The sequence below is a fragment of the Panicum virgatum genome, chromosome 3K (genome assembly GCF_016808335.1).
Source record: "Panicum virgatum strain AP13 chromosome 3K, P.virgatum_v5, whole genome shotgun sequence".
In the NCBI taxonomy this organism is placed as follows: Eukaryota; Viridiplantae; Streptophyta; class Magnoliopsida; order Poales; family Poaceae; genus Panicum; species Panicum virgatum.
This window is the reverse complement of record NC_053138.1, coordinates 8,416,171-8,430,123: the sequence shown is the minus strand read 5'-3', so window position 1 is coordinate 8,430,123 and position 13,953 is coordinate 8,416,171. Positions and strand designations below refer to the sequence as shown.

Here is a 13,953-nt window from a genome sequence, read left to right as displayed (position 1 = left end):
ATTCGGGTTTTGTTCTGTTTGATATGTACTATTAATTGCTACTAGAACATGATGCGCGCGTTGCGCGCACTATCCTGAGTTGCATATAGTGTCCGTACCAATATAAATTCTTTGAATGGAACTGCTGTTCTTTAGTATACCATCCAAATTGTTTGTATGGAATAGCTATAGCTCATTTTGTAGAGAAGACTTCAATGTAACAAACACATGTTAAACAGATGGCTATATTTTGCAGAGTAATGTGAGAATAGTTGGCACTCCAAGCTGATGTTACTTCGATTCTTGGTGCTCTCACACAGCCAAAAACTCTCAACCAACAAAAGTGTTTGAAAAGCTCCACCAAACAGCCGAAAACAGACAGCAAACGTAAGAAGCAATATGATGTGTGCCACAAACTGAACCATAATAATATGAAATATCCCATGCAAATATCTTAATAGCTCTAATATTGTTCATTGAATGGCATCTGCAGCCAGTAGATTCTGCCAAGCGATATTACATTAGACAATCAGCATTAGTAGCTACCGTACATTTTAGCAGGTAGCTTGGAATACTGATCCAAATAAGAGGAAGGCGGAGATAACACAGTTTGCAATCATGCGATATCCAAAAGAGAGTTCAGTAATGCTGAGAGCACAAAGTTCTAAAATGGCTAAATAGATTGCATCAAGTAGTAGACTGTCAGATGCATGTCGAGCCATGATTGCAACTGTGCAAATACAAAATGAGCTTTTCCTCTTCCTCCTCCTAGGCATCATCGTTAGAACTGTAAATATAGGTACAACAGTTAGTTGTAGAGGTTGTTAATAGCATCATGAGGTTAGAATAAAGGTAATATTTTAGAAGTAGTGGCAATGTTTGGATGAGGATGCTATGCTATTCTGAAAAAACATACAACAATCAAAAGCATCTCTATGGCACCTATCTATACAATTACACGAACTAAGAGAGGCACACAGAAATTAGCAAATAAACAATTATTAGAATTCTATCCTGAGATTGAGCTTGAGAGGAAGGCCCCTAGCTAGATAGGTAGCCAAACTACAAAAGAATTAGGACACATTTTTGCAAGGCTAAGTAGTTTGCAGCAAGGAGATACCTAGGCTTTGGACTATCATGTTCACAACCACCGTCTTCGGTTGCAGTGTCTTCCAGCAGCAGCTTCTTGACAATTTTCTTGTTAGGTGAGGAGTGGGACCTAAAAAATAAACATGTCAGGTAACATGTTATCATGTTATTAGTTAACATGTTATGAAAAATAAATTTGTGTTTGCACAACGGACCTTTTTCTTGTGATAGTCTTTTCTACTTTGGTTGCCGAATTTGCAGCTTCATCTTTAAATTCTCTAGGATCAGCAGTAGACTGCAGCATAAATAGAAAAATGAAATAGAAGCATTAATTGATTGATTGCAGCAACATATTGCCAAACAATGGAAATATGGTTAGTATTGGTTATCTTTAAAACATGATTCACAGGGAAATAAAAGAATCAGAGGAAGCAGATTTTGGAAATTATGATTTACCTTTGCCAGAATAGAGTCATCATTGTTGTGTGATGTATCTGGTGACATTGTTGGTGAAATTTGATTAAGTTTATCTGAAGCATAGATAGACCTTGTACCTTGCTCGTTTGATACAAAAACAACCTCTGTTTCCTTCGTTGGAGTGATCTGTGATAATAGATAATGGCTAGACAAGGTTAGAAAATGTGAAAAATATTAAGGTGCTTAGTGCAGCTTATTTACAAAATGAATCAAAATTCCTGACCTGATCTTCATTGTGCTCACGATTGTGTGGACTAAGTAGCGATTCAGGGATGTTGGTAGGTGTTTTAGTTGGTGTCATGCTTGAAGCATGGCTGGTCTGTGCAGACTGTGAGGATATAGGTAAGGCAACACTTTTTTGTGGAGTGCGTTGCATACTACTGCCAGCACCCTGAGATATCATAAAAGATGATGTTTGGGATCCTGTTGGTGTCATTGGAAGGAGAGCATTTGTGTCATTTACTTCTGCTAGTACAGCATTGATCTGGAAACAAACTTTGTCGGATCTTGTTGAGTTTTCTGTGAAGCAGACATTGAATTTGTATACTTTTTCTAGGAGCCTTGTGATTTCATTTGGAATGAAACCCTATGGATTCTCAGCGATAAGAGTGTCAGCAGTTTTCTTTGTCAAGAGCTGAACCCACCTTCCAAACATGATAAAATTAGTGTCACCCGTCTCATCTCCAGCAATGATACTGAGCTTGTACCTGTAGGAGTGTAAGAACATATTAGGTGGTATAGTAGTACAACACAAGGTCCTAAGGATCAAGTTGGTAAAGGGCATCGGTACGATCTGACCTTTGTGTCGGTTTGCCAATGTAACCGCAGGTTGGCTCTGTGCATTTGTATAAGTCACCATAGGGTTTAGTTGTTCTTACACATTTCTCACATGCATTATACCACCATGAACTGTCAAATTTCCTTATTGTCACGGTAACCAGGAAGTCTATTTTCTGTAATTGAAATAAAAAAAGTCAGTAGTAGGATGACTGCTGCAGTTAGGCAAAACTTATGAAATGATTAAATACAAACATTAGGAAAAGCATTACCTTGTATCTGAAAGGGTTAAGGTCTTTGATTTCATAATTTTTTTTTGGTTCTGCAACTAGTGTAACTTTGGTTGGTGTCATTTGCTGATCCCACTTAATTGGGTTAATTGTGTCTCCAATGCTGTGTGGAAAAGGCAAAGAAAGCTTGTCTCTTTGAATAAAGCTAATTGAACGGCACATGCATTTAGAAAACAAATAGAAAAATACATTACCTAGATAGAAGAGCTTTTGCCTAAGGGGCATCTGGATTTATATACCACCTGCATGGTGCATTGCCAGCTAAGGATATGGTTCCAGATGCTGAAAGGTAAGAGAAAAGCAATTTTAATCAGTCAGCATTCTGATAGGTAATATTTTCAACTATATCTGAAGATGAAAGGCAACTATAAGGCAGAAAAGAGATGTAAATTGAGATACCATTCTGATATGTAAATATTTACAACAATTAGAGGAAGTACTTATCAAATAAGCAAAAGAGATGTAAATAGTCTAATCTTTTAATTTTCTTTTTTTCAGAAGCATCAAGAGTATATATTTTTCAAAACTCTCACACTAACAAAGCACATTCACACTTTCTACATGCAATGTTGGGAAAAATAGGCATAGGTTGAAAACATACTTGCATATTTCTTGACAAGGGTCCCCACAAATATGATGATTTGTGGGCAGGTTTCTCCATCTTTTTGCAATTGTTCAGCTGGGAACAAAGAGGCATGCTCACCCCATAGCGCAACATCCACTGAAGCATTACTGTTTTATTACACACAAAAAAGTTTCAGTATACCACAACATTAGAGATCTTAGTACAGCACTCCAAAAACAGTGGCTCTATTGTGATAGGAAAAGCAAACAAACTAACCTTGCATCCTGTATAGTAACAACCCTCTTCAAACTATCACTTTGTCTTCCGCTTGCTCTTAGTGACATGATATTTGAGATTGATGTTACTATTCCAATGACATCTGATTTGAAGATTAATTGATATTGTTAGTTTGTGATGTAGACCATATGAAATTGTAATCAATCAGAGTATAGAACCTTACCTGTGAAGTATTTTGCATAGTCCACACGAGATGGTAGCTGCTCTATTGGAGTCAGGGAGTAGGTAAACATTGGAAAAGCAGGTGGAACTTCAACAACTTCTTCTATTGTTGTCCATGTTGATAGGTTGATCATGTTGTCATTTGACACTGGTCTGTACTTGTCATTTGATTTCTTGACCCAGAAGCATGCAAGATTGTAGACACCGCCTTCTTTTATCAAAGTTTTTAGCCGCTGATAGGCCTTGGGGTAGATCTGCACATGAATGCTGTTACCCTGTCAAACAATAAGGTTGTGGATTACATAGAGACAAATATGAACTATGGAATATATTTTTTACAGCTATTACTTAGGTTGTGAAAATATACAGAGATGAATATAGGTTGTACCTCTTCATCAATAAGCACAATATCAGCATGCAACAACTTTGTCTCTTCATTCAGATCGTAAAATTCCCAAAATCCAGATGCACGTACGCAGATGCGGTCCATGCAATCTCCAGTCATAAGGGTCGGAATTAGTACATCGCCCATTTGTAAGTAAAGAAAGAAAGTATAAATGTATGAAAACAATCATAAGTGGTAAAAAATATGCTAGAACTTGCAAAGGCGATTAGACAAAGATAGGAACACCTTAGACCAAAACATATCATATACAGCAGAATCCATCAGCACATATAGCTCCAAAATATGAAAAGAACTGAATAACTTAGCTTAGAAACACATAAACACACAAAAACTATGTACAATACAAAAGATATCGTCTATAAGCCCTAAGCTGATGCCGCGTTAGCGGCATCAAGGACTTCTGTATACACCACATTTCGAGTTTGTGAGCCACATGAGCCATCATCATTTTCAATTAGAATTTTAAGCCCACTTCTAGATGTACATCTTGAAACAGCAACATAAAGTTGGCCATGGGTAAAGACAGGTTTTTTGAGGTAAAGGCCGACCTTTGATAAGGTCTGTCCTTGGTTTTATTTATGGTCATCGCATAACATATTCGCACTGGAAACTGCCTTCTTTGCAGCGTGAAAGGCCACTTTACATCTGTTGTGTTAAGCGCAATTCTTGGTATAAAAACCTCCTCACCAATATTAGCACCATGCACTTGAGCAAGCGCTGTCCAAGTTCAAGAACAAGTAATCTTGTGCCATTGAAAAGTCCCATGTTTTGATTAAGATTACGTAGAAGCATTACTATAACACCTTTTTTCAGCACAATTCTATGGCAAGGAAAATTACTTGCGTCAATAGAATTTAGGAATTCTGTAGGATAAAGTACATCAAAATCTGGTATGTGTTCAGAGGATTTTGAAATTGTGTCACAGCTTAGGTAGCCCACACTATCTCCAGGAAGCATGGATACAATATATTCATTTATCTCATCGACTGTCTGATTATTTGGGCATACAATGGCACGTGAGGCTAAATATTCAGAAACCTTGTAATTCTCTAAGAGATTCGGATATACTTCAGACACAAGTGCAACAATTTTATCTCCATCAGTATGAATCAACAAATCATCAGGAATCGTAACCCATGAAGCCTCACGTTCTTCTCCTTTTCTCTCGGCAGGGACCGTACCGTCACCAATTGCTAAAACCCAATTACTAAATTGTTCAAGTTCGCCTCTCTCATTTCCACTCAAAGAAGGATTAAGAAGCCGCATATTTGTGTGCGGTTTGAGAACTGCAACATGCTGCCACAATCTAGAGTTTGTAATAGATGCATTAACAATGGAGGATCGTGAGCTTTTACGCACAACTGGCAAAATCTGTCTAAAATCACCTCCTAGAACTATAGGTTTGCCACCAAATGGGAGGATCGCGTTTGCAGGGTTATGCTCAGAAAGAATGTCTCGCATAGTTGTATCTAAAGCTTCAAAGCAACGGCGATGTGTCATTGGCGCTTCGTCCCAAATAATAAGTGTTGTCACTTGTAAGAGTTCTGCTAGCATAGTTCCTCTTTTCACACTGCATGTGCTAGCATCTGTTATGTCAAATGGTATCTTAAATCTTGAATGTGCAGTACGTCCTTTTGGTAAAAGTAGAGAGGCTACTCCAGATGACGCCACTGCGAGTACTATTTTTTTTTCAGATCTTAGGCTCGCAATTATAGCATTCCATAGAAATGTTTTCCCTGTTCCACCATGACCACAAACAAAGAAAAAGCCAGGATCCCCACTAAGAACACGCTTGGTTATCGTATCAAATATAGTTCTTTGGTCAGTATTAAGTTGAGAAATTAAAGAGGAAGCATGCATGGATAACATCAAAGGCTCAGGATCAAGCTCATCATTTATGAGTCTATTATCACTTATGGTAACACTCTGTACTGTTGGCTTAGGTAGATTGTAGTCATTTATGTTACTGCCACTATTAGCAAAAACTTGTGTAAGATTCTGTATAAGCAAATTCATCAGTTGTTCATGTGGAACAATATAGTTTGGATTTCCAAGTGCATTTTTAAGTCTGCGGTGTATATCATCAGTAAAGTAAAGCCAATATTTGTCAAACAATGAACGAACATTGCCAACTGAACAGAAAAGGACAACAGTCACAAATAATTGCCTTAGCTGATATGCAGATGCAGATATTATTGCCTCATCAAAAAGAAGAATCCACTCATGATCACCCTCAAGTAATCCGCGTGCCTCACATGCTTCTTGGAATGTATCATATACCTTATTTTCGAATGTTCTAATATCTGCATAGTTCTTTGCACCTTTAACTATCACGAGCAACATACGCAAATAATACAACTCTCCAGCAGTTGGGTGGACATAGTACATACGACCAATTTTAGGGCAAGGTGCTCTTTTTCGCCAAGATCTTTGGGAAGCATCCCAAGACCATTCTTTTGGAAAGTCACAGTATGTTAAATGTCTAGCCTCTTCAGATTTTGAGTTTGTTTCAAACCACTCGGTCAGCATTGTTTTTTTGGCTTTTGGGCTAGCAAGAAGCGCTCTTAGATTAGTACCAGGCTCATAGCGTATGTAATTCATTCCAGGAAGATGAACAGGTAGTCTCTCTACTGGAGGTACTCTAAAATGGATATCAAATTCAAAAGCACGCCATAGAGCTTCACAACATGATAGGAATCTAGCATCAATGTATTCTTGTATTTCATTGCGTGGAGCAAGCTGAGGTCTAGGCGATGCATTTGATGTTTTTGCAGTAACGTCAAAATACACCTTTGCTCTATCACTTCCTTTTGTGACATATTTGAAGAGGTATTTAATCATGTTTGATTTGTTACACTATTCGACATTGATATGTGCGTTGTATTTTTTGAGCAAATGCATATTGTATGGTACAACATTTCTGTTATCCAATTTAACACCATTTTTAAAAACATGCCTACCATCGTCTCTTCGCCTATAAATAGTGAATCCAAAGTCATCAATAATAGTTTCATCCTGAAATGACTTGGGGAAATTTTTCGAGCATTTGTTGTCTTCCATACACGGGCATTTTTTATTTGCCTCACCACATGGACCGTGAATCATGAATTCATCAACTAAAGCGTAACCTAATGGGTCAATATTAAAATCAGGGATTTCTGCGCAAATGAATTTGTTAACAGTAGAAGCATTAAATTCTGAATTATTTGCAGGTAACCACACAAGGCAATGTATATGAGGCAGGCCACGCTTTTGGAACTCAACAGTGTATAGAACTGTTAAAGAAATATTAGAATAAGGTTAAACCAGCAAAGGTAAATATAAATTTGCGATGGTGATATAAACTACTGACCTGGTCTGATAGGGCCAAATGTTTTCCCTTCTCTAATGTCTGCTATAAATTCATCTACTTTCATATGGAAGACCCGCACGATCAAATCAGAACGATCACATGGTTGCTGTCCTTGTTCAAAGCGCAATGCATCGCTTATTTCTCTCCATTTGGTATTGCATGTGAAAGTTACAAATAGGTCAGGGGGCCATAGACCCTGCAGATGGCCATTGCATCTTGGTAATTCATTACAAAATGCCTCCTACCAGTAGTAAAACTGGCAGGTATGACTACCTTTCCACCAACTGAATCAGCATTAGTGAGGCCTTTATCAATCGCATCAGCTATGCCTTGTACCGACTCACTCCTTATGTCTTTTTGGTGGTCTGCTATCCATTTAAGTCTACTTGCCTTGATAGTAGTGTACATATCAACACATGATTGGTCACTTAATCTTCCATAGCAGGTGAATGGATTTGGGTCATTGAGTCTGTAGTGCATGTGCAGTCTACCAAATTCTAGCATCGTGACATATTTACGGCTTGTACCATTACTATCATCAGCATCTGTGTATCTAATACCAAGATGAAATCCATGTTCGCCATAAGGAAATAGCAGTGGATATTGCAAAGCCATATAGGCTGGGTGCAAGCAGGAAACACGTCTTAGCCCTGACTCTTTATCATGCACAAGGACATCGTAGGTGTATTCATCAGCTGAATAGTCACCTACAATTATAGCAGCAATCTCACCACTTGAGGGCAGACTATAGCGAACATCATCTCTAGTGTTGTAGCCTAGCAATCGCAGTGTTAATTTCTCATTACCTTCATTTTCAAGACGCTCTCTAGCATATCGAAATGCTTTAACAAGTTGGTTATGTTCGTCTAACATGTCTAACAGAGACATCACTATATCTGGATCTGGTTGCTCAGAAGCATTATCATCAATTTCAAATATACCTAGTCTGTTTTGTGCCTCGTGGTCAGTATCATAAATATAGAGCTGCGCAAATTTTGGTCGTGCGCCACGGCGTGGCAGCAGGGTACCAATCCGATGGTGCACTACTCGATTAATTTTGAAAACATAAGGTGCAGTCAGTGGCGGATGCAGGATTGGAGGCAAGGGGGGGCTGAAACAATAGAGATGTTGATTTGTGTGAAGATTTAATGGTGATTTGGAGGTCTTGCTACAGTGTTTTGCGTGTAATTAGGGGAGCTTAGGGGGGCTTGAGCCCCCCTAGCCCCCCTCCTGTATCCGCCCCTAGGTGCAGTACCATTATTTATCGTTCTATCGACAGCGGCACCTAAAGAAGTGAATGCAAATAGAGAATTATAGGATCGAATTTGCCTTAAGAATTTCTTTGAGCATGCATCACCATCGAATCGCAGTAAGTCAGCTAGTGGAGCAGGTGGTTTCTTATAAGGTTTAAAATTTATCTTTCCTCCTCTGCAGCAAAGGTTGTAAACGATTTTCCTTGTAGCAGCAGCAGAGGCACTCTTGACGCATTCTTGGTACTAGAATACAGCACCACAATAAGGGCACTCATGTGTTGGGCCACCATAGTACGACCGATCTAGGTACGATTCTAAAGGAAGATAATTGGAAAAGAGCATCACAGGAAGGATAGGTAATTTTTGTTTGTTGTAAAACAGAAAATGCACACCTTTTAATGCCTCAATATATGGTTTATCAAAAGGAAGTGTTGCTGGTGTTCCATCGGCAGCTATGTAGCCAAAAGAGACAAAAAAAAATGGTAAGAGTTGTTACCACCAGAATTGAAAGAAGTATGCAAAAAAAGTTGATATAGGCATTCACCATTGGAGAACTGCAGCGAATGCCTGCAGGATTTCATATCCTATCAAGTAGATGCTGTCTGTTGGACGTCGAAGCTTCTGCAGGGAAGTCCATCAAGGACTTACCTCCTGGTAGGCGTGAAGCTTAATAGGTCATTACCGATTAGGCTACATACTTCTTCCTAGAATTATTTATCTTTTGCTGTTTCATACTCACTTGTTCTTTTTCGATAGAATGATAGCTGATTAGATAAGGATGGTTGTTCATAAGGGCCTGGCAGGTTAGAAACATACAGACCTTGGGTAGTGTTACCAAAAACCGATCGTCTGAAGAAACCTAATCATTGTATCCATGTTTTGAATAGCAATACGATTAGTAATGGTAGGTCAGACACTTTGGCTTAATAAAATTATGGGATGTAGTTCAGACCTTGCGCAATCGCAAGATGTCTCTTTTTTCTCTTTTCACGACACCTTGCAACCCTCTCACACGGGGTACCAGCCATTTAAACTGAACCCTCTCAAACAATACCTAGAAATGACAATCAACAGCTATGATTGGGCAGCATGTAAAGAGCTATTGTTGAAGCACAACTTGCAAAACAAAGTACAACCTGTAGTACATAGATAAGAGGTAGGCAAAATGAAATGTTATAGAACTGCAAAACAAATATATGTATGCACCAGAACAGGCCCTAGTGTAGAGAAAACAAAGAAAAAGATACTACGGCTTCCTATGACAACTATCAGAATAAGCCGGGTCAAAGCATGCACCAGAATAAGTAAAGGTGCATCTACAGAGAGGGTAATAGAGAAGGTACCACCCTTCCAGCACCCATAGGTAATAGACTTGAAAAAAAATAGAGCTAGAGAAAGGTAAAGAGAAGATCTGACCAGCACAGAGAGTGGGATAAGTGAAGAAAAGATGAGTAGATAAGAGAAACAATGCCTATAGATAAGACCTAGAAAGATAAGAAAAGAAGCATGCTACATAGGGCCCTTTTTGTGCAGTATAAAAATGCAGCACAACAAAGTAAAACACAAATACTGAAGTAGCAGGAGTGAACTCACCCTTGCAAATCCTTGGAGAACAAATGGGTAAAAGTCGCAGCAACTTGACACCAATGAACCTCTCTTACTTTAGCAAGAAATGATCTGGAAAAGAAGCATCAAACATCATAAATATAGGCAGAGCAGTAGTAGCAGAATAAAACCAGGAAGAAACAGAACGCTGCACCCTTTTTGAGGCTGAACTCACCTTTGCAATTTTCTGACTACACGGGAGACAACAACAGTCTTAAGCTTCAGAAGTCATCAAGTATGTATTATTCACCTTGCAGCAGGAACAAACAGTTTGTAAGTGCAATTTAGTGAGAAAATATGCAGTCACGCGATGTACAGAAACTATATAATTATCTAATCTACAAATATATGTTAGGAAGAAGGTACTGTTCCTGTTTATGAATGGAGAAAGACTGAAGTCTAGATGACCAGTTTTATTCTATGAGAAATAAGAAAGCAGTTCTTTCCACTAAAAGGAATTGAAGTCAGACAAGCTGTCTTATTTAAACATCTCATCTTAATTATATAACAATCTAATCTACAAATATGGTCTAACGAAGAGGATATTATTTCTGTTCATGAGTGAACAAACGAAGATAGTAGTCTGAATAAGCAAATTTGCTCTATGAGGAAAAGAAATATTCTCTCATAATATATTTGAGTTAGTAGGTGTTATAGGAAGCATTAGCAAGCAACAATAGCAAACTACGCATTAGCAAATGGAATCACTTAAATATTTGTTTCCACCAAAGAAAGTTAAGGAAGACAAGGTCCCTTATCTGACCGAAGCACTGGCCTGTTAAATATGCACTAACCTCTGAAGCTAGACTCAAGAAAACACTATCATTAGCAAGATACGATAAGCATATTGCTCTAAGCCTAGCACCCATGTTTTAGGCAGCAACAAACCTAGGCAAGTAACAGGAAACAAAGAGCTAGCTGGGTGCGTTTGCTATTAAAGATTACATTTTCAAAGCCCACTTATATCAACTGACTAAAAGAGTCATTATTAAGGCACGGATCAAAAAACTTGGATGCCCCAAAAAAATCAAAGCTGAAGGCACAAACTCACCTTGATATTCTCCTATGCAACTGACTGCTCACTGCAAGCAGAAGCAAAAGGAGAAGTAGGTTTAGATCAACCACACAAGACGAAAGAGAAACGTGCTTTAAATCCCAAAATGCAGCAGGCGTCTCACCTTTCTTCTTTAGGGACCACTTCCAGACCTCATGTCACCGCCGGCATGAGAACTCTGCACCTATACAACCACAACAAAGAATCGGAAATCAGATCAAGAGATAGCAGATCTGATGCAGCACGAAAAAGACAGCACATCACAATAGAGAACTGAAGCTCACAATTCGCACTTTGTTCTTGGACAGGCAGCTAGGCAAAGGGAGGAGCAAGCGAAATCACAGATGCCGCTAGGGTTTGGCACTGGAGCGAGACTGTGAGAACTTATGTGTGCGAGGCAGCAGCCGTAGGACCGGTGGCAAGCACGGCCCGTACTCCGACGGGACGGCACGGCCGGGCTCCCGCGATGCTTCCGATGCGACAGGACCAACATCCATAGAGAGAGGGGGGAGGAGGAGTGGCACGCGCGTGTGGAGCGGCGCGCCTGCCCACTCCGACGGGACGGGACGCACCGGTGAGGTCGCGAGGCAGGGAGACGAATCCCAGAATCGGCGGTCGATTGGATCTGCAGGGGTGACCCCCTCTCTCTGTTTTTTTCTCTCCCCGTGCACCTTGCTAAGCTGCAGCCATCACACTTGTTGTGGGTCTATGTTGAGCTGAGGCCCACGTTTCAGGCACACAGGAGATAAGCGCAGAGGAATAATTGGTGGAGGAGGGCGAGCGGTGCGCGCAAGGGATGGGCACACCAGCGGGTTCCACGGCAGCCAGTCAGCGAGGGAATCCAGCGAGGGTAGGCTTTTTCGGCATGGGAAACCATGTTGACTTTGCGCTCTGAGGCTTGGGCACCCCGCAGCGGCCGTCCGCTCTGAGCACACAACCGGAGACCACGAGTTCGCCATGTGCCCGAGGCACACGGCGAAGACATGTAGGCACACGTCGAAGACTTCGCCAACGGTGGCCGACGGCAAAGCGCGGACGGCAGCCACGGGGACGGCAAAGACCTTGTTTGTCGTGTGCCAAAAGTCGGGCACACGGCAAACCTTTTCGCCGTGTGTATATATAGGCTCACGGCGAAAAAAAGCGGGCAGACGCCGTCACGGCTAGCTGACGGCGTCGGCGGCTACACGGCAACGCTCCCAAATTCGCCGTGTGCCCGGACGGCAGGCACATGGCGAACTTGGTGTCCAGGGCTGGCCATATGGTCACTTTGCCATGTGCCTAGTCCCTGGCACATGGCAAAGTGACCAAACAAATCCTTTTTTTGTTTTTCACTTATAAAGGACCACATATCACAACATATATATCACAGGCATTACATATCACATATATATCACAACAAACATCACAGGCACTATATATCACAATATATATATATCACAACTAGCCACAAATAACTTCAAACACATCCAGAAGTCCAATGCAAAGTTCTGCAAGTTCACAACATATCCAGAAGTTCACAAATACATATCCAGAAGTTCACAAGTCCATAAATATTGAAATAAACTAGTTTATGGCTGCGGTGGGCCGTCGAACAGTGGTGGGCCGCCGAACTGAGGTGGGAACAACTGCTGTGGGAGCATCGGTGAGATGCCCGGTGATAAGTCTGGCGTATTCGATGCCGCCGATAGATTCTGCAAAAAATGTAAGACAGTAAATTGCAGGTGAGACAAAAACCAAGTTCTCAAGTTATAATCTAAACAAGTCTAAATATGTAGGTCCCCTAAATCGTAAAGTGAGTAATATAAGTCACAATCTCTAAGTCTAAAGTTCTCTAAGTATCTAATACTTCAAAAGAAACTAAAGGGTTTTCAAGATACACACCGGAGGAGTAGTAGGAGCAGGAACCACAGGGAAGGCTGGGATGGGATTACCCATTTGGAAAGAAAAACTTCGAATGTAGTTGTACATCTGGGCCATCTCGGTCGCCTGCTTCTGCTCGTTCTCTTGTCGTAATCTCCTCTCTTCGGCCAATGCTGCCTCGTACGCCGCCTTTTGCGCTAGCATTTGGTTCTACAATATTTAATGACAATGTTACAATGCAAATAAAATATATGTACAAAATGAATGAACTATGAATAAATAAGAAATAACCTGAATTTCCTGCACTTGGAGCTACGACGCGAACAGCCGTGGGCGTATGGCCGGGCTATTGGCCGTGCTCTTCGCTCGAATCTGGGAGAGGGTGGGAGTGCTGGCCGTGTCTACAAGGCCATCGCCAATGTAGTAGCGCCCATGTTTCTTACCTCCTCCCACCCTCATAATGACTTCTCCATCAAGGGGCTGGGTCCTCTGATCCCAGTCTGGCCCATGGACCTGTCTTCCCATCTCTGTGTACGCATGGATACGACTGTGGACGGACGGGTTGCTGTACGCCGAGGGCGGGTCATCAGGGTTGTAGGTGACATTGGATGTCGCCTTGCCCTTGCGGGCCAGAGCCCATCCCACGAACGGGTTGCACTCCTGGCCCTCATGTGAGGACGACTGCGAAAAAGGAAGAAGTTGATTACAAATTATGCTGAATTGAACGTTAGATTAGAGAAATGAGTCTGTGTAGTGTGTACCCATCTAGCTCTGTACTCGTCGTTGT

At 40.9% G+C, this 13,953-nt stretch overlaps 2 protein-coding genes and 2 long non-coding RNA genes across 4 annotated transcripts; all 4 read right to left on the bottom strand.

Moving 5' to 3' along the window:
• Nucleotides 1–384: 384 nt before the first annotated feature.
• Nucleotides 385–1,200, bottom strand: LOC120701196. Its single transcript, XR_005685998.1, has 2 exons — nt 1,100–1,200; nt 385–766 (listed from the first exon to the last, which is right to left on the bottom strand). It is a non-coding gene; the product is annotated as an uncharacterized LOC120701196 (long non-coding RNA).
• A 79-nt stretch (nt 1,201–1,279) lies between these two features.
• On the bottom strand, nt 1,280–2,712 carry LOC120701194. Its single transcript, XM_039985331.1, has 5 exons — nt 2,595–2,712; nt 2,344–2,498; nt 2,190–2,252; nt 1,525–1,671; nt 1,280–1,363 (listed from the first exon to the last, which is right to left on the bottom strand). Exons 1-5 carry the CDS (start codon nt 2,673–2,675, stop codon nt 1,306–1,308), a joined length of 504 nt encoding a protein of 167 aa, XP_039841265.1. The 5' UTR covers nt 2,676–2,712; the 3' UTR covers nt 1,280–1,305.
• A 114-nt stretch (nt 2,713–2,826) lies between these two features.
• Nucleotides 2,827–4,162, bottom strand: LOC120700560 (replication protein A 70 kDa DNA-binding subunit B-like). Its single transcript, XM_039984811.1, has 5 exons — nt 4,025–4,162; nt 3,638–3,911; nt 3,454–3,556; nt 3,214–3,344; nt 2,827–2,894 (listed from the first exon to the last, which is right to left on the bottom strand). Exons 1-5 carry the CDS (start codon nt 4,139–4,141, stop codon nt 2,827–2,829), a joined length of 693 nt encoding a protein of 230 aa, XP_039840745.1. The 5' UTR covers nt 4,142–4,162.
• Nucleotides 4,163–9,597: 5,435 nt separating this feature from the next.
• LOC120701193 lies at nt 9,598–11,680 on the bottom strand. Its single transcript, XR_005685997.1, has 5 exons — nt 11,431–11,680; nt 11,304–11,334; nt 10,428–10,502; nt 10,241–10,324; nt 9,598–9,701 (listed from the first exon to the last, which is right to left on the bottom strand). It is a non-coding gene; the product is annotated as an uncharacterized LOC120701193 (long non-coding RNA).
• Nucleotides 11,681–13,953: the final 2,273 nt, after the last annotated feature.

Bases quoted from the DNA above. Each gene is read 5' to 3' on its own strand.
- LOC120700560 (XM_039984811.1), bottom strand. From the start codon at position 4,141: ATGACTGGAGATTGCATGGACCGCATCTGCGTACGTGCATCTGGATTT. The intron at 3,557-3,637 runs GTAAGGTTCTAT...TCTTCAAATCAG, and splicing joins CTATGCAAAATACTTCACAG to ATGTCATTGGAATAGTAACA. The intron at 3,345-3,453 runs GTTAGTTTGTTT...GTAATAAAACAG, and splicing joins GTTACTATACAGGATGCAAG to TAATGCTTCAGTGGATGTTG.
- LOC120701194 (XM_039985331.1), bottom strand. From the start codon at position 2,675: ATGACACCAACCAAAGTTACACTAGTTGCAGAACCAAAAAAAAATTAT. The intron at 2,253-2,343 runs GTCAGATCGTAC...ACACTCCTACAG, and splicing joins ATTGGCAAACCGACACAAAG to GTACAAGCTCAGTATCATTG. The intron at 1,364-1,524 runs GTAAATCATAAT...TTTATGCTGCAG, and splicing joins ATGACTCTATTCTGGCAAAG to TCTACTGCTGATCCTAGAGA.